The 27,029-nt window shown below is 33.0% G+C and overlaps 1 protein-coding gene across 2 annotated transcripts in view; it reads right to left on the minus strand.

Moving 5' to 3' along the window:
- Positions 1-27,029, minus strand: part of Csnk1g3 (casein kinase 1 gamma 3) — a 103,844-nt gene that overhangs the window by 64,153 nt on the left and 12,662 nt on the right. For both annotated transcript variants that reach the window (XM_026396190.2, XM_026396189.2), the window contains exons 2-4: positions 12,653-13,078; positions 5,167-5,207; positions 904-973 (exon numbers count right to left, since the gene is read on the minus strand). In XM_026396190.2, coding sequence (XP_026251975.1) covers positions 904-973; positions 5,167-5,207; positions 12,653-12,830 — 289 coding nt within the window. In that variant the 5' untranslated portion in view covers positions 12,831-13,078. The remainder of the gene's footprint in view (positions 1-903; positions 974-5,166; positions 5,208-12,652; positions 13,079-27,029) is intronic.

Below are 27,029 nucleotides of genomic sequence, written 5' to 3' on the forward strand. Positions count from 1 at the left end.
TGGCATGCATGCGGCCTGGGTTCGATCCTCAGCACCACATACAAACAAACATGTTGTGTCTGCCGAAAACTAAAAAATAAATATTAAAAAAATTCTCTCTCTCTCTCTCTCAAAAAAAAAAAAAGTTATAAAAAAATCATGTCTACAAACTCTTTGCCATATGGTAACACTTACAGGTTCCAGGGATTATCATATGACTATCTTTAATGGTACTATTTTTCAGTCTATTACAAGACTACAATAAACTTCAATAGCTATAATATTGCTCAAAAGGCTAAGAATATGGAAGCTATATGTATTTTATATTCTAAGTTTTTTTATAATATTCTCAATCTGTGCTAACACCAACGAAAAGCTCCCAATTTTCATATTTAAAATAAATAAGGGGGCTGGGGATGTGGCTCAGCGGTAGCGCGCTCGCCTGGCATGCGTGCGGCCCGGGTTCGATCCTCAGCACCACATACCAACAAAGATGTTGTGTCCGCCGAGAACTAAAAAATAAATATTAAAAATTCTCTCTCTCTCTCTCTCTCTCCTCTCACTCTCTCTTTAAAAAAAAAAATTAAAAAAAAATAAAATAAAATAAATAAGGGCCTTTCAGACTATAATAAGACAATGTCTGGTAAGCACAGCCTCCAAGAAATGACTCTTTTTTTAATTTTTTTTTTTTAGTTGTAGATGGACACAATACCTCTATTTGTTTTTATTATTATTATATGTGGTGCCGGGGATCAAACCCAGTACCTTCATGCAGTTAGGCAAGCGCTCTACCCCTAAGCCACAACCCTGGCCCCTCAAGAAATGACTAAATCAAATTTAAAATACTATTCCTTGAATCTCAAGAATGACTATCATGCAATTCTATTTTATTTCAAATTTTTTAATTAATGTATTATTCTTTACCTCCAGATCCTAACTGCTTGTAGAATCTGTATTCCAAATGTAGCTGTGGTGCTCTGGATTTCATGGGCTCCTAATCAAAAAACAAATGAACAAAGACATTTAAGTTAAGAGATCATTAGGCCCTAATTCCAAATGTTATAAATTTTGGTGTCAACTCTTTTATTCTACTAGGCATTTTTCTCTAAAATTATATCTGTATAAAAATCAACACCATGTTCAAAGTAAAATTAACTGATGTCATCCATAAATATATAAATGGTATGTAGCTATTAGATCAAGCATTAGGGAATTCTATTATGTTCAACTATTTGACCCTGGAAAAAATATACACTGAACATTCATGACTAAGGAAATGTTGGCCCTTACACTATTTCTCTCCCAGAAATTCAGCTCTGAACTGTGTATATCTGATGTAAAAGTTCCAAGTTAACATGAAGACAATGAAAAGCATGAGGAGTTGAGAGTATACCTCAGTGGTAGAGCATGTGCTTAGCATAAATGGGTTCAATTCCCAACATCCCCTTCCCCCTAAAAGAGGTAAGAAAGAGCAAAGATGGTAATATGAAAAATGTTGATAGTAACATCTTTTCAAAATTTTTTTAAACTTACATATAATAAAACAGAGCTTTTAAGTGATAGATCCATTAGTTTTGTTAATTACATATTCTCCTACAATCAACATAACAAATGATCTACAGAATATGTAAATAATCTTTTCCAAAGAGACTATTTTATTTTTATCACCCTGGGGTTAGTTTTGCCTATTGTTGGATTTCATCTAAATGATATTATACAATATAAAGCATATACATATATGCTTTATACTGTATAATATCCCATTTTATACGTGTAAATAATAAACTGTTAAAAAATCAATGTTTTATAAATCAGACTTTTTAATCAATGTTTTTTAAGATTATCCCTATACACATATGTTCACAGACAGAAGCAACATAAACAGAAGTAACTAAACTTTTGGATACTATATACAACATTAAATGTGAAAATATCTATAAGAAAAAGAAAACTGTCATAATTATACAGGAAATTTAAGCAAGAACCAATAGGAAAGTATAACTAACAGATACATACAATGTGCTTAAAACAGTGCCTTCTATATAGTACCTTATTATCTGTAATTCTTCAGATAACAATCTGAAAATATGTAATCTTAAAATGTACAAGATGCCCATTTATGAATAGATCTGGAGACTATCATGCTAAGTGAAACAAGCCAATCTCAAAAATCAAAGGCCAAATGTTCTCTTTGATAGGTGGATGCCAACACACAACAACAGTATAGAAAAGGTAGAAATTCACTGGATTAGACAAAGGGGAATGAAGGGAAGATAGGGAGAATGGGAATAGGAAAGACAGTAGAATGAATTGAACATAACTTTCCTATATTCATATATGAAAACACCACCAGTGAAACTACACATCATGTACAACCACAAGAATGGAATCCTAGTTAGTATAAGTCATACTCTATGTATGTATAATATGTCAAAAATACACTCTACTGTCATGTGTATGTAAAAAGAACAAATTTTAAAAAGATGCCAATTTATGCAATCATAAGTGAAATTACCTACAATTTCCCCTAGGTAAAAAATAAAGACACATAACTGACTTGATCAACTAGATTCCAGTACTTAACTAGCAATAAAATTTTATTATACCATCACATAGCAAAAGTCCCTTTACAACAGGGTGACATTTTCATTATTCATGCACAACCAGTTGTTATATATGTGCAAAATCTCTGAGGGTGATGGACAAGGTCAAATTGAAAAATTATGTGAAAACAAACTATCGGCATGAACTAGGATACCATTATATATAAAAAAAATGTACATAGAAATACCAAACTATGGTCTAAACAATTTATGTGAAGATTTTTCTGTCCTCCCAGTATATTTTTTGGATAAGCTTGAGAAAAGCATGACTAAATACCATACTTCAACCTCAAAATACTAAAGACATAGATTCTAAACATATTCCCCGTTACCACCAAGTATTCTGAGAAATTATTATATGTAAAGCTGATTGCTGTGCTTTAAAAAATGACAAAATTTTTTAAAGGAAAAAACATAATTAAAGAGATAGTGATATGCCACAAAATAAACGAAAAAGCAATGCTTGTATGTATGTGTAAGAAGACTTAAAAATGACAGAACAAATGGTTGCTAAGGCATGAGAGGTATGAAGAAAACAAACAAGTACCAAATCTAAAAAATAAATGATCTAAGGTCACTACTTGATGACTGAAATAGACAAGGAAAGTTGCCTAGAGCAGTGGCTCCTGCTTTGACACATGGTTTAGCTGCCTTGGTCTAGCTGATTAAAATGATTGACATACAGGACATATTTTCTTGAATGCAGCTACTCACTACAGGATGCTGCATCAGTAACACAGAATACAGGCCATACTTCTATACTTACACTCTACCCCCTCAAACCCAAAACCATAAAATGTCTAGACTCAAGAACATTGGCCTTGAACATGGAAAGGAAGAATTCCAAAGAAAGAAAAATCAATAGGGTCCATTCAGTTACTGTCCAGCTCCTGTATCCTGGGCCTCCTCACTATGATTCACATATAGTAACTCCTCTTCTGTGTACTGATTTCATGCTCATGAGGAAACTTTAAGTTTTAATTTAGTTTTCTATGTAGATCAGCCTACAGGAAGGAAACATTGTTTATACTAATTTAAGCACTTTGCACCCATAATAATAAAATATGTCATTATAAATTAGAAATAAACCCTGCTGAATATTTTCATTTCTGAGAAATTAACTGTGAGAATGTAAATCCAACTCTAGAAACTGAAACAATCTTGGTATAATGACCTAATCAGATTTTATGTGATAGGTGCTAGGGTGTATATAACTCAGTGGTAGAGTGCTGGATTGCTGAATTCAATTTCCAGTAACACAAAATTTAATTAATTAATTAACTAACTAAAATAAGATTTTCTAATATAATGCCAAGGAATAAACTTGAAATCAAAGTGAACTTATCAAAACAAATGCCAAATATCAACCAGCCAATCTCTCCTTATGGTGCCATAGTCTACTATACATCTTTATTTTCAAGTGAAAATAAACAGTATTTCTTACAGTGAAACTTGGTCTATACTCACAAAGACACACTAAATAGGAGTTTTCTACTTCATCTCAAAAGTTATTCTAATTCCTTCTACTTGCTTCTTCCTCAAAAAGTCTCTCCTTTATATATTAGTTTCATATCACCCTAATAATACAAATTATATCGGCAGAGACAAGATTGGCAAAGGCAAGCAGACCAAAAAACCAAGCCATGCTAAGCCTCAGGGAAAAGTGGGTGGCAAGTCAGATAGAAGAGCAAAGTATGGCTTATAAAAATAATTCCTAGGCCCCAATTCTTCCAAAGAGATCCATCCTTTAACTATTATAGTAGCACATTCAGGACTTCAGAACCGTCCCATGAAGTCACATAAGGTAGTGCATTCCTTTCATCTCAGATACTTGGAGATACTAGGAGAATCATGGATGCAAGGACAGCATGGACAATGTCATGAGGTCCTGCCTCAAAAACAACAAACCAACCCAGACTAGTCCCATGGGAGCCAGTTTTCCCTGCTATCCTACAGCCACGTCAAGCATTTCTGAACCCTAAAAGTCAAACAATAGCCAGCTTTACCTGATTTATAAAATGTCAATAGAAAAAATTTCAGAAGCTTACTTGAAAGTATGTTTTCAAAGAATGTAATTCTGAATACTTAAGGACACATTTGTTTTGTCCAAATGTTTGAATCAGGAAGAGAAATCTTGCTTTCTAATTTTTATCTAATTAAAAATGCTACCTTAAATTAAAAATTGGGTGAAAATTGGGCTGGAGTTGTGGCTCAGTAGTAGAGCACTTGCCTAGCATGCGTGAGGCACTGAGTTCATTCCTTAGCACCACAAAAAATAAAATAAAGGTATTGGGTTCATCTATAACTAAAAGAAAAAAAAAATAGAGCCAAAATTTATTCTGTAAAGTTGCCAAAGTAAAAGGACTTAGTTTGTGAAGCACAGAGAAACACTAACATTCTACACAGATCAATCATGTACTTGAAGGTCATGATGATATTAGCATTTTAGTAATGAAAAAAGCAGACTATGCATATTATTTTTCCCTTTCAAATAAAAACCCAAATTATAAATGATATGAAAATGAAACATAATTAAAACATAAACAAGGAAATAATTAAGGAAAGGCAAGATATATGAACTTACCAGCTTAATTGCCACATATTCATTCGTGTATAAATTTTTCCCTTGAAAAAGAAAGAAAAAAATATCAGTTTCTGCTAAAAAATTTTTCTATATTTTTATTGGTGTACTATGCTTGAAATTAATGGTGGGATTTGTTGTTATATATTCATACCTACACACAATATAACTATATAATTTGGCCAATATCACTCCCCAGTATTTCTTCTTTCCCTCCCCTCCTCCCTCTCCCTGGTCCCTTTTCCTCTACTGAGATTCCTCCACCCCCCTTCAATTCCTTTTTCCTTTTTAGTTTTCACATATGAGAGAAAACTTACAATTCTTGACTTTCTGAGTTTGGCTTATTTCTCTTAACATTATATTCTCAAGTTCTGTCCATTTTACTGCAAATTAAAAAATTTCATTCTTCATCATGACTGGATAAAATTCTATTGTTAACAAAATTTTTAAAGATACATAAATTGTACTCTGGGAAGGAAAAGGGAAATAATACACTATGGGTTTTTTTATATAAAGAATAAAAATTTGTTTTCTCACAATTCTGGAGAAAATAATACATTTAAATGAAGTAAAAAGCCTTAACTATTAAGCAAAAACACCTCAACAAGAAAATATTTTAATTAATCAACTCAATAATATATTTAGCATATCACATATTGAGTAGAAAGTGATACTAATAAACGTTATCCCACTTACAAAAATAGAAAGATTCTGATTTTGTTGTAATATTTTAGACAATTTTTGTTTTGTTTTTTGTTTTTTTTTGTTTTTGCACTGGGGGTTGAAGCTAGGGGCACATTACTGCTGAGCCACATGAGCCACATCCCTTGCTCTTTTTATTTTTCATTCTGAGACAGGGTCTCAGTAAGTTGTTTATGGCCTAAGTTGCTGAGGCTGGCTTTGAACTCTCAATCCTCCTGCCTCATCCTCCCGAGTTGCTGTGCCACTTGCACCCAGCCCTGTAAACAATTTAGAGAGTAATAAATAATCAATGCATGCTAAATAAATTTTTTTTTAAGTATCGCTTCTATATAAAAACAGAAATATAAAATTCCTTTCCTATCCATCATCTCATTTTAAAACCTTCATTATTATGTGATATAATCTTATTGAGACTCATATTTAATCTTATTAATATATCAATATACAGAAAAAGATCTATATTAAAACTACAACAAAAAAAGAAAAATATTATTCAGTAATTGGCTCTGAAAAACTAGTTAACAACACTTTGAGAAAAAGGGGTTATTAGCACTTCGTCTTATAACCAAATTAACTCCAAAAAATATAACCTTAGACAAGAAAAAATATTTGCCATCCCAATATATGGAAGACTTTCTAAGCATAAGAAGATATTTTAAAAATCAATAGGTTTTATATAGATTTGGTTGAATGATGAAAAACTTTATTATATGCAAAGAAAACGTAAATGACGAACTAAAATAGAGACTTAACATCATTAGCATACAGAAAATTCTAAAAAAACTGCAGTACACTTTGGCATTGGCCATAATCTAAAAAATTCCAATGGGTCAAAATCTGTAGCCTAAGGATAATACTATGGAGAATTTGGAAGAAATAGTACATGAAAATAATCTAATATACAAATTAATGTATACCTTTACAAGTACATTTAAAAGAATAAAAACAACAGATCGTATCACATGTGATTTCTGAATTTCCAATATTTTTTCTTGTAATAAAGGATACAAAAATGACAGATTTATCTTTTTAACTGTGAAAGTAACTGGCCCCAGTCATATTTGCTACTGAGTACAGAATAGATAATCATCAATTTCCATAGACACAATTTTTCTGCATAATACTCAATCTCCTTTCATACAGCAGCAATGAACGGTAGTAAAATTTCTAAGAAAATATCAGCTTCGGATATATATCCACCTTTGTTCAACATTTTTCATACAAGTATTATAATATTTTTCTAAATTTTGTCCTTATTGTATAAAAATAAGTAAAAGCAAAGAGAAAAAACATCATACATTGGTACTAATGCTGAGTAGCAGAAGTCTCATAAATTCCATATATCTGGCACAAAGGTGGAACTTTATATATAAACATACCAAAAGTGGTAAACCTTAAACTCTATTTATATACTCACTGAACTCATATAAACATTTTTTAAATATTAGAGAATATTTAATATTCTTACCCAAGGTAGCACTCTAGATGTCTTCATATACATTTTCAAGAACGTATTATGCAAGAAATTTTAGTTTTCCTCAAGTAAGCTTATAGTAAATAACAATAAAATAAGGAACTTAATATCAAAGACTGGCATCTAATTAACAAATGAACAATCCTGGTTCTTGATGAAATTTGCATTTCCTCAAGATATTATCTTTTCACAATTTTTTTATATTATGTTTATTCACAAGTACACAGGGAAAAAAGAGCTTACAAGAAGTTATATTAAACACAGATCCCAAAGAACCAAAATATACCAAATACTTCCAAAACTATTGTGTTTGTTGGCTTTTACATGGTCTAGCATCTACCTTTTTGCTCAGAGCAGAAAGCATTAAATCCTAAAAGCATCATCTGTTTTCGAACACTGGACATTCTGCTGAAGTTGGAGGGGTGGGTCACAGTTATAAACATTAACAAATATTAAACAATATAAAAGCATTTTTGTCACCTACCATAGCCATGGTCTCACATAGTGTTTAATCAATATTTGTTTGGAAGCATGAATAAACAAATGATGCACATAAACTATGTGTATGTGTATATGGTGTGAGAGGGAGGAAATATACATATTGAAGGAATCCCATTAAAAGAAGGCTCCCAAGTAGACTTGTGCTAGTTAATTAGTTTTAATTCTGTTTCAAAAGATATTTCCAATAGCGCTTTCTGTCACATTGAACTTGAAAAGATAGTTTTACCAATATTGTGGTGCTAGGATGGTAATTATTATAGAAAACTATATTCTTCAGAAACTGCATAAATGTTTATAACAGGGACTAAAGGTATCCACCAACATCCATTCTATTCTTTCCATAATAATAAAATGCCCAAACTTGAGAATGACTACCCTACTACAGACTACATTTCCCAGCCTTTCTTTCAGTTTACTGTGTCCATGTGACTAAGTTCTGCATATCAGTGGACAGTAGGTATGTCACTCCCCACTTCCAGGAATTGATGCACGTATTCCTCACTCTTTTTCTTCTAACTTCCTGGCTGGCTAGCTGGCTGGATGCAAGAAGTCAACAACCACAACAATCACCTTACACAGACACCAAAGCCACATATTAAGGATGCAGAGGTACCCTAACAGCTTTGAGTGCTCGCCCTCTAATCTATGTAATGGGAAAGAAGAAGAAATTAAGTGCTTAAATCCATTATATTTGGGGATTTTTTTGGTCACAGCATTATAATCAATTATTTAGTTATTATGTTTTTAGGTCTTTTTTATTAATAATTTTTTAAAATTTATATATGACAGCAGAATGCATTATAATTCATGTTACACATATAGAACACAATTTTTCATATCTCTGGTTGTATACAAAGCATATTCACAGCAATTAATATCTTCATACATGTACTTTGGATAATGATGACCATCACATTCCACTATCATTTCTAACCCCATGCCCCCTCCCTGCCCCTTTCACCCGTCTAAGATTTATAATGAGCTTTAGTTAGCAACAGAAAAATCAATAAACATAAAAATGATGAATTCACCCAAATCTGCCTATGTAGTTGATATATCTTGGAAGGCCAGTAGAATTTTCAATAAAACAATTCTCAAACACAAACATTAAAATAAGGAAAATTTAAAAATTACATATGAATAAGAGGAGAAACAAACATTAATAAAAGAAGATATGAAAAATCCCATGGAAAACTTAATTATGTCAAAAGTTACAATATCTTTTTTCAGATACAATAATTCATAAAGCAACATAAAACATCCTTGTTCATATTCTTTTATATGATAATTAAGTGCAGCTACAACAAAACACAGGAGAGGCTCAGGTAAACAAAGTTCACTATACTCACAAGTCTTAAGGAATCACACTGCATACCATGTAGTCACAGAAAAAGCACTAGGCTGGGGTTAGGTGGCAGAAGACAGGAGCAAAAGGAGAGGTTAGCCCAAGGCCTCTATTAGAATTGTCAAGAGAAAGGTAAGACAAGGCAGGGTAAACAATTTAGAATTGGCTACTCTCCATAATTCCAGTGACTTTTGGGCTTTAAGGGTGCTCTCTACTTGCATGGTTGCTGGCTCTGGATGATCAAAGCAGAGAAATACTACCTCTTGGGTGTATAGGCCAGATAGAGGAGACAAGGCAATGGGTTGGTTAGTTTACATTATCAAAGGCATTATTCTCCCAGCTGAGTCCTTTGCTATCTTTAAAAACTAACAGCCAGAGGGGCAGTCTTTCCCTAGCCAGAAAGGCTTTGAAAATGTCCAAAACTCACAAAAACTCAGAAAAATAAAAATTATACAATACAACCATACACACATATATATATGTGTGTATGGTTGTATTGTATAATTGCTATGATTAATCTCATTCAGAGTCTATGAAAAAAAAAATTCTAATGGTTTCCATTCACTACCTAAGCTAAAAAATACATCTACCAATACATATTGCAAGCCTTACCACCAACACATAAATGAAACCACAAGCCAGGCACACCTGGAATCCCAGTAACTCCGTAGGCTAAGGCAGGAATATTTCAAGTTCAGGGCCAACCTCAGCAATTTAGTGAAACCCAGTCTCAAAATAAAAACATGAACAGGCCTAGGAATGTAGCTCAGTGGTAGAGTGCCACTAGCCACTAGATTCAATCCTCAGTACCAAAAAAAAAAAAAAAGAAAGAAAGAAAGAAAGAAATCACAAATATATACCAACACATCATTTAAAGTAAAAAAATACAGATAAAAATGCTTAACACATTTATTTCAATATAAAAGATTTTTTAAGATATAACTTTTTTTTTTAAATCTCATGATCCTTTTTTTTTAAAACTAATTACCTATAAGAATCATTTACAACAGTGTGCAAGACTGCCTTTCCTTGAGGCATTTAGGCAAGGAGGGATATTCTGCATTGTGTATAGGACTGCAACTCTTTTTTGGTGCCCAAGAGGTCTGAAGCTTTTAATGCTCTACAACATGAGAGATAGTCTTCTACCAAAATAGAAATTACTAACTGTCCAGCCCAAAAAGTTTACTTTATACTTTTTTCTTATCTAATACCAACCACAAAAAAATTCAATACTAAGAATAATCAAGATGAGCCTATTACTGTGTTTTTTTAAGTATTTTTAGAATCCAAACCAACTTTTAACATTAGAAACTGTTTATCCAAGTACAGAAAGAATATTGCTTATAACTTTTTCAAAATAGAAAAACATTTGGGGATTTGAAGCTAGAAGTACAATACCCCTTTAGTATAGTCTATGAATAAGGAAGGATAAAATTATTAGTTGATGTCTGTTGTATGTGTGTTCACACACACACACACACACACATATACAGGTATATACATATATATATATATATATATATATATATGTTTATATACATATACATAAAACTGAGACACATATACATGCTAAATACATAAATATCACACATGTATATATACAATTAATACTTATAGATAGATTACATATATAAATAGATGTACTAAGAAGTCTTCTTATTTCTAATCCTGTTTATTCATGGACTGCAAAAGAAAGGCGTGTTTTGCTGCTTTTTACAATACATAGTACAGTTTCAGTATATGGTTCTTATAGTTTCTCATATTGTCTTGGGCAATATGGTCCACTGGATTTGTTTTGTGTGAATATACACAAACACATACATACACACACAAAATGTGTATGTAGTGTATAAATGTATGTGTGTGTATGGTTATCTTGAAAAAAAATGATATGAAACAATTTTGCTTAAAAAATGGCCAAAGAGGGCGGGGATTATTGGCACGGTGGCAGAGCACTTGTGCCTTGCACATGTGAAGCACTGGGTTCGATCCTCAGCACCACATAAAAACAAATAAACAAAATAAAGATATTTTTAAATTTTTTTAAATGGACAAAGAATATTCAAATATAATGCTGTTCCTTTTACACTATCATCTAAATTCAACCCTCACAATAACCTGAAAGTGGAAATAATCCAATTATGAAGAATTTGAGGCCCTTGAGTGGTTAAAATGACTTATATGCTCCAAATTGGCAGGAACCATTTTTATATTTTTCTAGTGCATTGTAAGTGTTAAGAATTAAATGGATATTGCTTAAAATTAGACCTCAAAGAAATAATCTGGTTTTTCTAACTCGGAAACAGTTTAAGAATTTCAAAGCATCTAATTTAACATGTCTCAAGAAATAAAATGTAAACATTTACTCCTTCAAGTATTTGATTCCCTATGAAATTCAAGTCTGCCAGCCACATCATGTTATAGCTATGTATAAAGTATGTCACTGCCTTTTTATTAGCTTGCTTAATTCAAATATTTAAAGTACATTAACAACACAAAACTAATGATATTAAAGAGTCACTACAAATTAGAATGTTTTATAAGATTATAAGAAGTAGTTGAGTAGATAAACACAACTGGATTTATTTCTAGAAGCAGGGTTGGATCTAAGGAAAATCATCAAGCCAGAATTTTCTTTTTTTAATTTCTAAAGCTCCCACTCTTGGTGATCCATTGACCAGAGTCCTCAATGTACCTCCATACTGACTCTTACATAACCATGCCACGTCCTTGTTTCTCTTCAATCGAGTCGGCGATTACCTCTGCAGTACTAAGAAATAAAAGACTTAGATTTTGATCCTGAGAACTGTCATTAAATTTCTGGATGAAATCTGGCAAGTAACTTTCTCTGAGTCTCAATTTTCCCAAATGTAGAGTTACAAAGTTCAGTTAGACCACCAATTCTAAAAATTGCCTAACTACAAAAACCTAAGCCAATTCTGTGAATCCTTTGTCAATATGGACTCCTGAGTCTCACCCCAGACATACCTGGGCAGGGGAGAGGGGAGGAAAAGAGTGGAAAGAAAAAAATTTAATTACAACAATGTAAATTTCATATTTCAGTATATTAACTTTCATTTTAGTCACATACATGGTCTTAAAGTGGTTAGATATTAAATATTTTAAAATATGAAAAAGGAAACTAAATAATATAGTCCAAAGAACATACTCAAAAGCCTTCCTGGCAGCTATTTCAATCTGCTAGGCCTTTAAAAGCTACTTTCTTGTATTCTCAGATCCTTAAGAAATAAGAAGGGTTAATCTCAAGAAAGTACAGACATTCCTATTACAGGGATTTCCTTACAAATGAAAACATCAGCACATAAGAAATTTTCAACATATTCTTTAAATCAACATGATCCAATTAAGTAACTAAAAACTTAGATGACTAAATACTTTTCATTAAAAAGTAACCTCCATTTTTAAAAAATGCTCTTCACATAATGAAATAAATAAAACAGTCTTACCTAATCGTAATTCTCCAAAATTGCCACATCCAATTTTTTTTCCAACTCTAAAGTTAGGTCCAACCATTAAAACTCCAGATGATGAAGACCCAGTTCCTCGAGTGTTGTGCCCTGATCGACCACTAGGTCGTGCCATTCTATCATCTGATTTGTCCTTGTCTTTCTTTTTATTATCCATATCAAGTTTGCGGTACTCCACTTTGAATTCTTTAATCAAGACAAGCACGCTGAAATAGGGTATTGTGAGAACAGGTACATCACTAGGTAACTGTACCAGGCGGGTAACGTTAACATTCAAATTGCAGTAGGTAGTCAATCAACTGGAGCGTGTTCATCCCATTCGTAAAATCTTTCTCAATTGTCTTTTCAACAAAACATGTCTTCAAAATTATCTTCTCAGTGATGTAAGCTGATATCAATGAACAGCTAGAACATTAAGAAAAGACAATTAGTCAACTAATAAAATTTTAAAATGTGTGTTTGGGAAATAAATAACAACTGCTCAGGCAATGATGTATTTCTATTTGTTGATGTCCATTAAAATCAAATCACAGTAGATTCCTAAATTAGTCATTATCCTTTATTTCCATACTTTAATACCAAAGAAATCACAAAAACAAAAAACAACAAAGAAATCAGGGATTCAGTTACTTTTAAAAAATTAAAAAGGAGCAAAAGAAACTGTTTCACCAAAAATATACATTCAATAACAGACCTTTCAACTTGAAATCACCTTAATTAGAGGGGAAAAAAGTTTTTTAAAAAATTCCAGGAAATTAAAAAATAGTTTCTATTTAAAAGAAGCAAGACAGAATACATTTTGAAAATTAGTAAAATATCTTAAGAAAAGTATCTTCCCATGTTCATACACTTAATAACTTCAGTCTTCAAATATATATTCATTTGGTCTTATTAATTCAAATATTTATTGTCCTATATATACAGGAAAAGAGCATAAGACTGAAAAGACAAAAACATTCTTGCTATGTCTCAAGGAAAACAATTCGAAAATATCATTTGAACCAGGTCTTAAAATGGCACATGCCCTTATAATCCCAGTGGCTAGGGAGGCTGAAGCAGGAGGATCATGAATTCATTGCCAGCCTCAGCAACTTAGTGAGGCCCCAAACAACTCAGTGAGACCCTGTCTCTAAATAAAATATTTAAAAAGGGCTTGGGATGTGACTCAGGGGTTAAGCACAGCTAGGTTCAATCCCTGGCACCAATATATACATACATACATATAAACAAATATAGATAGATAGATAGATAGATAGATTCCCCCCCACAAGGCTAAGAAATGCTGACAAGCATCAACCTTACAAAATGGAGAAGTCAGTTATTTTCTAATATATGAATAAAATATTCAAGTCTTTTGTAAAATTCTGTCCCATTCATTTTTATTTAGAAATTTCAGCCCTCAAATGTACCTTGATCATGTGGTAAATCTGCAACCTTACTACATGATCTCCCTACTCCTCTTTGAACAATCTGAGTGGTCTTCTATTCTTTGCAATTAAAAAAAAAGTTTTGACTTCAAAAGATAGTCACTAATAAAAAAAAGACAACAAGGGCTGGGGTTGTAGCTCAATGGTAAAGTGCTTGCCTCTCATGTGTGAGACACTGGATTCGATCCTCAGCCACAAATAAAAATAAATAAAGATATTGTGTTCATCTACAACTAAAAAATTATTTTAAAAAAAACAATACCAAGGACTAACTCCTGTCTCTGAAATTGATTATACAAGGCAGACATAACAAAAACTGAAACAAAAAGTGTTACCGGTTAATTTTCAGCAACCGCCAAATTTGCAATAAGTCCTAACAATCTATTTTTAATGTTTTGTTTGCCATATTTTTTTATTTGTAGGTGAAACTGTAAATTTCTGTTCACTACATGTAAAGCTGAATGAGACCTCTGCTTCTAGCCATAACACATTAACTGATAGTAAACAATTCTTCCTGTTATAAGCAACTTTAACTGTATAAAACATAGGAAGGATCTGTTTTCAGGTATCAGTATATACTGTGACAGAAAGTGAGTCCACCAAGCTGCCTATTGAGAATTTCCTGAACACAAAGCAAGGAGGTAAGGTTTAGCACACAAGATCACAGAACAGAGCTTGGAGCAGCTGTAGTGGAATTTGCAGGACATGGCACCAAAGGGAGGCAATTTCACAGTAGGAATTTCACACAGTGCCCCTGAGTGCCCCATAAAGGGAAGTATGGCAGAAAGCTTGGCTACACATACATTCAGGAACATTTTGAAACTCCTAGAGGAAAATGGCTATGACAAAGTTAAAGGAAGAATGAGATGAGGTTACACAGTAGTATCCCTTCATGGTATTAATATCAACTCAATAAAGACATAAAAATCATAGACATATGTATGAGAAAATGAAGCAAAGAAAACAAAACTAAAGAGAAAAAAGACAACTATAGTAAAAAATTTTAACACCATTCTTTTGGTAACAGATAAAAGACAAAACTAGCAGTATGTACACAGTAAATCTAAATATCATCAACTATTGAACTAAGAGACATTGATAAAATTTCCAAAACCATGAATAAAATTTCCTTTCAATGTCTACCAAGTGAAATCATATGCAGTCTCAAATAATTAAAATATTAGAGTACTTTTGATCAAAACAGAATTAAATTAGAAATCAGTAACAATATATCTAGAAATCAAGAATATTTGAAAATTAAACATACTTTTAAATAATTAAACATACTTTTTCATAAGTTGAAAAAGAAATCATAAAGAAAACTGAAAACAATTCTAACAGAATAATAATAAAAGAAAACATTAAAGTTTATCGTTTGCAAGCTGGGCACAGTGGTGTACGCCTGTAATCCCAGCGGATCAGGAGGCTGAAGCAAGAGGATCATGAATTCAAAGCCAGCCTCAGCAACACTGAGGCGTTAAGCAACTCAGTGAGACACTGCCTCTAAATAAAATACAATAAAGGGCTGGGGATGTGGCTCAGTGGTTGAGTGCCCCTGAGTTCAATCCCCAGTACCAAATAAATAAATACATAAAGTTTATAATTTCCAGCCAAAGCAGTGCTTAGAGGGAAATTAGAAGCTTGAATGCTAACACTAGAAAAGAAGTAGTTTTTAATCAACTAGATTTCCCCCTTAAGAAGCTAGAAAAAAGCAAACAAGACATAAATTAAAGAAATAATTTTAACAACTATTATTAATAGCCCATTGACTTATAATAAAATATAATCTTAATGAGTGAAAACAAAAATTCTCAACAGATAACAGAAATACCAAACCTTAAAAAAAAATTGAAACCATTTGTTATAGTTGAGATCTGAAATGTCCCACAAAGGCTCAGATGTTTGAAAGCTTGGTCCCCAATTGCAGCAATGTTCAGAGGTGGGTCTCTGGATCATGAGACTCTGATCTCATCAAAGGATCAACCCCACTGATGGATTCATAATTGAATGGACTCCTGAAAGATGGTGGAAACTGTAGGAAATCAGGTCTAGTTGAAGGAAGTAGCTCACTGGGGTGTATGCCCCAGTAAAGTATATCTTATCCCTGACCCTTCTCCACCTTTCTTTCTCTCTGCTTCCAACCACTGAGGTGAGCAGTTGTGCTCCACTCCATGCTCCCTGACATGACGTTCGGCCTCACCAAAAGCCCATAATAATGGAGCCACCGGGAACACAGTCTGAAATCATGAATTAAAATAAATCTTCCCTCAAGTTGATTTTCTCTTGTATATTGTCACAGTAATAAAAAGCTGATTAACACACCCTAGAATTAAAAGAAACATATATGAAATACTTTCACTGGATACACTAATCAACATATGAGATAAAGCAGAAGAAAGTGTCAATGAACCTTTCTCAATATTCAGAGAAATTATCCAAAGTGCAAAAATCAATAAAATTGAAAACAGGCTGCAAAAGGACAAAATAAATAAAGCCACAACTGTATCCTTTAGAAAAAGGTGAATAAAACTAGTAACTACCAGCAAAAATGATCAAGAATAAAAACAGAATATACAAATTACCAATAAGAAGGATGAATGGAGACAGCAAAAAGATCCTGCAAATTATATTAAAATAATAAAGGGCTATTGTGGCCACTAAATTTGATAACTTGGGTGAAATAGAAAAATTACATCCAATTACACTCCAAATATAATTTTTAAAAATAAGTACCCATTTACACATATAAAACTAAACACTAAATGCCAGGGGTGGCGCACATCTGTAATCCCAAAGGCTCAGGATGCTAAGTCAAAAGGATCACAATTTAGCAAAGTCACAGCCACTCAGCAAGACCCTGTCTCTAGATAAAATCTTTTAAAAGGCTTGAGATGTGGCTCAGTGGTTAAGCTCCCCTGGGTTCAATCCCCAGCCCCCCCACCCCAAAAAAAGAAACTGAACATTATTATCTCAAAATGCACCAGACCTTTACCATAAAACTTAACCTAAAAATGCAGCTTTTTTTTAAAGTTTCTGAACATATCAGTATTTTAATTTAGAAGTTAAAAAAAAAGAACTCTTTTATTTTTTTAACTTAGAAGGAAATTCTTTTGGTGAATTTTCACATTATTTTCAATACATAGCTTTTCATATATGTTTAATTAATGAAATATTCAAAGGCACATTCTACATGTAACAGAAAATCAAATAACACAAATGAAGCAAAAATATTCCTTGGGGCCAGGAGCAGTGACACATGCCTATAATCCCAGCAGCTAGGAGGCTAAGACAGAAGGATTGTGAGTTCAAAGCCAGCCTCAACAAAAGTGAGGCGCTAAGCAACTCAGTGAGACCCTGTCTCTAAGTAAGATACAAAATAGGGCTGGGGATGTGGCTCAGTGATCTAGTGCCCCTGAGTTCAATCCCCAGTACTCACACCCCCACCCCCCCCACCCCCGGCAAAAAAAATATTCCTTGGGATGCCCACACCCATGTCTCTCAATTCACCCCTTCTCAGAGATAAACATTACTTTCAGTTTGGTATATATACTACAGACCTTTTTTGTAATGCTTGTGTATGCATAGTTATATGTAGATATACTTGTAGATTGGTTGGTTTTACATAGAGGCCCATAAAAGCCTCTGAAGAACCAAAACTGCCCAACAATAGAAATAGTAGAGAATAGGACAGACAGCAGAATACATCAGAATCTAGAAAGGCAATATGTCAATCAATGGAAGGGAAACTGATGTGATACAGCAATCTGTATACGGGGTAAAAGCGGGAGTTCATAATCCACTTGAATCAAACCGTGTAATATGATGTATTAAGAACTATGTAATGTTATGAACGACCAATAAAAAAAAAAAAATAAAAAAAATAAATATTTTTTAGATGAAAAAAAAAAAAAGAAAGAAATAGCATTTAAGAGCCTATTGAAAAACTGAAGGATATGTGGCCCTTCCCTTTGATACCCTACCTTATCTACACAACATGAACAAGGGGCAGCATAATGAGTTGGGTAAAGAGTCAAGAAACAGCCCCTAATTCTCTTTCCTATAAAAGGGCCCAGGGCCCAAGGTTAACTGTGAAACCAGGAAGTAGTGAGAAAAAGGCAGGAAGAAAAGATTACCTTAAAATTGAATTTCAAAAATGAAAAAAGTCATCTTAATGCCTGAAAATGAGTCTACTGCCAAAGCTGAACTACTCTTATAAATATACATGGCAAAAAATCAATGGAATTTGACTAGGATATCATTCATGGGTAGGGAAGGGAGAAAAATCAAAGAATATATATGACAATGGTGGTTAGTGAGAAATTTAAGTCATTTCCAATTTTACTCCATTCAGTTCAGCACATTCACCTAACTATTCATAAACTAGTAATAGGTATTTTTATTTTAAAAAATATTTTTAACAAATTAGATTTTAATTAAACCATTTTTTATGATGAATCTCAAATAGTGCTAGTACTTTCCCTATCACAGTATCTATCAAACAGTATTACTTCACGTCTGTACATAACAGAGGTCAGCAAACTATAGCCTGTAGGCTCACTCCTGCCCATTCCTATTCTTGTACAGCATTCAAACTAAGGTAATAACATTTTGTGACATGTGAAAATTATAAGATATATGGACTGGGGTTGTGGCTCAGCAGTAGAGTGCTCACGTAACACGTTTGAGGCCCTGGGTTCGATCCTCAGCACCACATAAAAATAAATAAAATAAAACTACTGTGTCCAACTAAAGAATAAATATTTTAAAAAGACATTTAAAGGTTAGTGTTCATCAATAAAGCTACATAGAAATGAAGCCTTGCTGATACATTTTATGTGTAGTTATGACTGTTTTCATCCAAAACAGAACTGAGTAGTTATGACAAACCCTATGTGGTGCTCTTATCACCTCACACTGCTGCTCAGAGCACCATAAACTGCAGTGGCACAGCTATAATTTGACAGTGTTTACAGTGCCACACATATTGCCATATCATTACACTGTATTTATTTTATTACCAATGCAAACTCATCATGTCAAAACCAGAAAAGAAAAGTGGACTTTTTGACTATCATGATCTTAAAGCATAGTGAGGTGTGGCTTGTTATCAAATTAGATGGGAAAGCATTATGTTTTCTACACAAAAACAACTATGCCAAAGAATGTAATATTCTTGAATATGAATAAATTTATCAGTTCCAGTGCTATGTAACAAATTACTACAAACTCAGAAATTTGAAACAATACATATTTATTATCTCATAGTCTCCACAGATGAGAAACCTGGACACAGATTAGCTGAGTCATCTGCTCAGGCTTTAGTCAAGGTACTGGCTAGAGCTCATTCTCCTTAAGTGGCTCAAGTGGGAAAATACCCTCTTCCAATCTCCTTCAGATTGTGGAAAGAATTCATGACCTTGCATTGTGTAATTGAGGGCCCCAGCTTTTTGTTGGCTGTCAGAGGCAACCCTCAGTTGTCACAGGTTGCCTACATTTTCTCACCATTTCCTAAAGTTCCTGTCACATAGGCTTTTCCAACATGGTTCCTCTAAGACTGAGTCTTATTCAAGGTAAAACATCATCTTTTCTCATACTCAAATTCCAAATTTTGTATCCTGCTCTAGTTCTCCTAAGCAGAGAAAAATCATTAAAGAAAATTCTCCTGAGCAGGGGCAAAAATGGGCTACAGAATTCTAAGTAGGAAAGAAAAGTAAACCTAGTGTTATGTACTACTTGGTTCCAAAAGCTAACTGTAGTAGTGTAAGCACAGATAACTGGTTTTCAACTTTCAAAATAAATCTTATCAAAAAAAAAAAGGCAAGATAAATGTCCTAGAAAAGAATATAAATTTTGCCCATCATAACAGTGTAACAATAACAGTACAAATAACAGAAGTTTAGCTGTTAATAGGTATAGGAAGGTATAGGAAGGATAGGACAAGAATATCTCTATCTTGCATAGTACCAAGTTAAGAGAAAATGTAAAAACTTACTGGAACCAGAAACAGATAAAAGAACACTATTTAAAGTGTTAAAAGGAAAATAACTGCCCAAACATTTAAAGACAAAATACAAAATGGGAGAATGTGAGCTAAAAATCACATCATTAAAAAAGATAACTGATTTAAGATAAATTAAAAGATAATGTTAGATTTAACATATTATCAAAGAGAAAAGAGAGCACATGATTCAGAATTATGGAAATAACCACCCTAAGTATTTTAAACAAATTATTAAAACTGGTTATATATACTGAAATAAATCAAAAATTGGAGATATGAGGCGAGACTATTATTTATATATCCTTCTGTATTATTTTAATTTCTTCCATATATAGGTATTAATTTAAGTATATTAATTCTACTATCAACAGGTAAATTAATTCTAAAAAATACCTTTAAAATATTGTCAAAACTCGATACTTCAAATGACTAAACAGTAAAATATTACAAACCTCTACAAATCAGTTTGTGTTTTTATTTTTGTTTGCTTATTTTGAATAAAAAGTAAGGTTCAGCCTGGCGCAGTGGCGCACACCTATAATCCCAGAGACTTGGGAGGCTGAGACAGGAGGATCTCGAGTTCAAAGCCAGCCACAGCAATGGTGAAGTGCTCAGCAACTCAGTGAGATCCTGTCTCTAAATAAAACACAAAATAGGGCTAGAGATGTGGATCAGTGTTTGAGTGCCCCTGAGTTCAAACCCAGTTCCAAAAAAAGAGTCCAGCCATAGTGGGGACAATTGTGGAATTCTTAACCTAACATGACCCCCTAGCCAACCCTGGGCATTTTCAAAATAGATCCACAGGTTTCAGAAGATATCATGATCCTTCCAGCACAATGGCAAATAGGCATGTAATCCCAGCAACTCAGGAGGCTGAGGCAGAAGGATTGCAAGTTTGAGACCAGCCACAGCAATTTAGGAAGGCCTTAAGAAAATTAATGAGAACCTGTCTCAAGAAATTAAAAGTGCTGTAGATGTAGCTGAATGATAAAGCACTACTGGATTCAATCCCCAGTATTAAAACAAAAAAAAAAGATTTCATGATCCTAAGAAAGTTAAGAATAACTGAAAAATATACTGTTATTTTCTCACTAAATTGCGTTATAAATACATTCTTAGAATTACAGCTAGAAATATAGCTCAGTGGTAAAGTACTTGCCTATCATGCACAAAGCCCTGGGTTTGATCCAGCCTGACAATAAATAAATGAATAAATAATACATTCTTAGAAAAAAAAATCTTCCTTAAAACTAGGTAACATTCGTATTTATTTGTTTAACATCCAACCTTATTTTTTAAAAAAGAAGTTTTTAGAGCCACATAAAATAAACATACCAAATAAAGGACTAAAAAACAGATTTAAGAAATAAGGAAGGAAGTAAAATAATGTTATAAGTAAAATGATCTCATTATATACTATGAAGTTTGGTATCCAGACAAAACATATTTATTTCTGTACTTTCTAGTGGTCAAACAAAAATAGAATACAATTGAATATAGGGCTAGGGTTGTGGCTCAGTGGTAGAGTGCTTGCCTAGCATGCATGAGGCACTGGGTTCAATCCTCAGTACCACATAAAAATAAAGATATTATGCCCACCTAAAACTAAAAAATGAATATTAAAAAAAAGAGAAATCCCCTTGTTTAAAAAAAAAAAAGAAAACAACTGGATATAAAATTCAGAGTGCTTATTTAAATTCCACTAAAAAGACCTGTTAAAAAGACTAATAAAGAATCCTACTATTGTATGATATCTGCAGATGCAATCAATAATACAAACTAATATCTGCTTCAAAGAAGCTTTCAATTCAAAAATTACAAAGAAATTTTTTTTCTAAAAAAGCTTGAAACTCAGGCATCCATAGAAATAAAAATTATTGAAAGAAGTTTCACAGAACCATGCCTTGCTTACAATTTATTTTAACATAATTTAAATGATTATTTATACTGCTTAATAATATTTTAACTTGTAGAGATTTTTGACTCTTTAATTGAAATTTTAATCCTTCTACTATTAAAGATAATAAACATGTATTTAGTTAATGTGCATTAAGCTACAAACTGTGCATAAATTGTAATAAAATATGTAACATATTCAATTCTAAAATTATTCTGACATTTAAGTATCTATATTAAAAAGACAGGGAATTCATCAAAAGGAAATTATCCTCAAGAATAAATTAACAAATATGAAATCAATTACTTTGCTTTCATAAATAATTTTAATTTTGATATAGCAACATCCACTAATAAAGATAAAATATGTGCTTCTATATACAGAAAACATTAGACATAATCTGATTATATGAGGAGAAATGCGGGCCACTGGCATACTTCTAATTTGATGACCACTGATGAATCTTCAAAACAGAAAACAGAAAATCAGATTCTCTAATCTGCATGATCCAATAATTTAGGACTTTACAGAGCCAAATGATCTCCTTAAGGCTGAAACTAGTATAGTAAAAATCTACATCTAGGTAAGTCAGTCTAGTATGTTCTACCTCATAAGAAAAACACCAAGACCTAGTCTCCAAAATACTGTTGGAATAAATAGAAAACTGTTACATGCACCTGCATACTAAGCATTAAAATTTTCTACAGGTAACTTCATGTTTAGCATATTATTCAATATTCTTTGCAGATGCAAAATTGCAACAAATAAAATTTTAAAAATCAAATTTTACATTCAAATGTTACTCGTCACAGTGTTGATTCCCCTCAGTTTTATTATCTCAAATGAAAAACTCCATATTTAGTACATAAAATGTCTCATTCAGTATGTCAAATGCTTTATTCAGTCTCATAAAAATTATATTACAATACATGTCTTCAGGCTTCTCCAAAATTTAGATGAGTAAGGATATTTGTGATGTGATGGCTAGCCCTTACATCACATGCTTCTATTAGCAGCAAGTGTCCCAGTTACTGGTTTCTGGCATTAGCTCAACTGTGGTTGTCTAAGAAAAGAATAAACACTTATTTTAAAAAGCTAAATCATTAACTGTAATGTCAAAATAAAGATCAATTTCTGTAATTACATACTACAAAAGCTTTCTTTATCTCAGAAAGATTTAGTAACTATCATCTACAACAGTTTATATTTTTGAAACTGAATGCCAGCAATGTCCCTGTACATTACTATCAAGATCCAGAAATTTCTAGCCTTTAAATTTTTAACACCCAATTCTATTAGTATTCTCCAAACTGGATCAGAACTCATTAAAACAATTTAATGGGTCCTAAGCAACGGTTTTTTAAATGACACAGTATCTAATAGAAAAGAAAACAGTACACATATGTAATAAAGATAAGTCATGTTTGATGGGATTTTCAGTTCTTTAAATGAAGGTATGTGTATCACTGGTCACAATGCAAAATACATTTCTATAGGTTTGGGTCAAAACATGGTTCCATGGTTAGAGCTACTATAAAATGTAGGAGTATCAAAACATACTGTTAGTTACAATTAAGGTTATTTTTCAATGAGAAACTTTATTAAAACCTAAATTTCCTCAATAAATATAAATATTACTGTAGGTCTAATGAAATTATTATTCTAATGATCCAGGTCTGATTATTTCTAGTAACTAGAAAGGTTAGGTATGGTTTAAGTGCTAAGATTTAGTTATGGTTTAAGTGTGCCCCCCAGGGGGTATATGTGTTAGAATTTTGATGCCCAGTGTGAAAATGTTCAGAGGACTTTAAGAGATAAGTCTGAGTAAGAAGGTCTTTAGGTCATTAGGGGTTGGAAAAGGTCAAGTTAGTTCTCAGGAGAGTGATTTCTTGGCTCACTATGTGACCCTTCCCTTTCACATATGTGTATCCCATGTTGTCATCAGCCATGAAGTCATCACCAAGGCCAAGCTCCTGTTGACACCATGCAATTGAACTTCCAGAACTGTAAGCTAAATAAACATCTCTTCTTTATAAAAGTACTCAGCCTCAGATATTTCATTACAGTAAGAGAAAGCCAATTAATATACTAGAAAATGATTGTTTCATAAGTCTTCAAAATGTCTTTTGTGTGTTGGGCTGGGGATGTGGCTCAAGCGGTATCGCGCTCGCCTGGCATGCGTGCGGCCCAGGTTCGATCCTCAGCACCACATACCAACAAAGATGTTGTGTCCACCGAGAACTAAAAAATAAATATTAAAAATTCTCTCTCTCTCTCTCCTCTCTCACTCTCTCTTTAAAAAAAATGTCTTTTGTGTCTTCTATTTTCAATTTCATAAGTGAATTTATACACTCATACCTGTATCACAGTTCATGTGTCTCAAGAGATGGAAAGAGACAGAATACTTAGTGTAAGAATGCCAGGATCCTAAGTATTTATTATATGTTCACCTAGAGAAACACAGATCACCTTCGCCTCCTGCCTGCTTAAGAATGACAAGAATCAGCCAGACTCAATGATGCATGCCTATAATCCCAGAGACGTGGCTTGGGAGGCTGCGGCAGAGGATCCCAAGTTCAAAGCCAGCCTGGGCAACTTAACAATGCCCTAAGAAACTTAGCATGACCCTGTCTAAAACAAAAAATAAAAAGGGAAAGCACCCCTGGGTTCAATCTCCAGTACAAAAATAAAAAATAAAAATAAAGAAGAAGACTGACAGGAATAATCAAGCCCCAAATTTGTATTATTAAAATATTCACCAAACCAACTGATATGAGCAAATCATCTCACTATCTGTAATCACAACTGGACTGCAAACCCTAATCACAGCAATGATTAAAAAAAAAAAAAAAACTTGTATGGTGGTGCATGCCTGTTATCCCAGCTACATGGGAGTCTGAAGCAAGAGCATAACAAGTTTCAGATTAACCTGGGCAATTTAGCAAGATTCTGTCTCAAAATATTTTTTTAAAGGACTGGGACGTAGCTCAGTGGTAAAGTACCTTCCTAGCATGGGCAAAGCCCAAGGTTCAATCCCCAGTACTACTACTACTACTAATAATAATAATAATAATAATAATAATAATAATATAAGCTGAAAGCCACCAGGGAAAATCATGATCATTTGGGGGCATAACTTTCATTCACTAAATACAAATATTTACTGAGTATTAACCATGCACTAGAAATAGGCATATTTGCTAGAAATACAGCAGTGAACTTGCCCTCAAAGAGATCTCATCTAGCTGGGTGCAGTGGCACATGCCTATAATCCCAGCAGCTCGGAAGGCTGAAGCAGGAGGACCATAAGTTAAAAGCCAGTCTCAGCAACTTAGTGAGACCCTAAGAAACTTCACAAGACCATCACAAAATTAAAAATTAAAAGGACTGTGACTTTGGCTCAGTGGTTAAACACCCCTATGTTCAATCCCTAGTTTGGGGCAGGAGACTCTCATCAAAAAAAATCTCATCAAGACTCTTACTGAGCTAAGTACCACCATGACCCACAACCTTTGAAGTACACTTTTAGGTAAATTAAAAATGATATTCTTCTGTTCCTCAGCTGATCAAAAACAGCTGATTCACAGTAGTTATCTTCTATAAAGGCATTACAAACAGAAAAATCAAACACTGAACCACTGCTCCTAGGAAAAATACAGTTTAGGTTCCTGCCAGCCTCTTTGGTCACAAGATTTTCATAAACCAATCAATACATAATTCATTGTTTTATGTATGGTTCTGTTGAAAAACACCTTACAGCATTATAATTTATGCCTAACTAAGCTCACTTATAATATATAACTACAAATAATATCCCAGTATAGGCAAAGGTCACAAATTTACAAGGTTCGTAGAAGGGTATTCATGTTTAGGTACTTTAATTACAAAGCTAATATTGTCAGTTCTCATCACAAAATAGACTTAGTATAAAAGATTTTCAATTACAATCAAGTTAACAACTATAAAATTCTAGAATGAAATGTGCAACAAGTGACAGAAACAAATAGAAAGTACAACTGCTTCTTCAGAGATAAGATTTCCTTCTGCCCAGCCTAAATCAAGAGCATATTTCTCTAAAGTGTGATAGCCTGAAGACAGAGACAGAGAATAAATCCAGAGATACCTTAAACCTCCCTAGGGTTAACAGCATAGTTTTTTCCATGGAGATCATAGCTATATTACTTGAACAAGAAAGAACAGCTCTATATATACTGAGGATTGCATTCACTGAAAAATGAGGCTCCCCTAAGTCATTCTCTAACAAATCTACACCAATAAAAATATTATATTTACAATTATGTTATTGTCATGATATTGCAAGTATATAACCTAACAAACTCTCAGAGTTAAACATACACTTGACATATGCCCCAACAACTCCAATTCTAGGAATTTATCCAAGAGAAATGAAAACTTAAGCTCACCAAAACCTACACACAAATGTTTATGGTAGTTTTATTTGGAATCACCACAAACTGGAAACAAGAGCTTAAACAGTGATGGGAAAAACATTCTGAGATACATCCACACAATGGAATATTACTCAACAATAAAGAGACTGACTGACACATGCATTATATGGATGAATCTCAAAAGTTTTACATTATTTAAAAGAAGTCAGATTCATAGGGCTACACACCTTGACATTAATCATATGGTTTAAACTAGCCATAAGTATACTATGCACTAAGCAGAATTTCAGGGCAGACTTATTTCTGACAGAGACAAAATTATAGAAAGAAAAACAGATCAGTGGTCTTTAGGAACTAGGAGTAGGAGTAGGAGTAGGATTTGACTACAAAGCCTAAGGGAATTCAGGGGAATGGTGATAGAGCAGTTTTGTATCTGGATTATGGGAAGAGTGAATTTTAGTGTGTGTAAACTTAAAAGCAGAACTAAGAAAAAAGCCAATATAAAAATCTTAAAAACAAAATCATTATTAATGGAATTGCTCAAAAAAATGAATATTTCCTTTAACTAGATTTTCTGGCTAGCCAATATGCATTTAATTTCAACTTCTGCCATTTAACA

The sequence above is a fragment of the Urocitellus parryii genome, chromosome 1 (assembly GCF_045843805.1).
Source record: "Urocitellus parryii isolate mUroPar1 chromosome 1, mUroPar1.hap1, whole genome shotgun sequence".
NCBI lineage: Eukaryota > Metazoa > Chordata > Mammalia > Rodentia > Sciuridae > Urocitellus > Urocitellus parryii.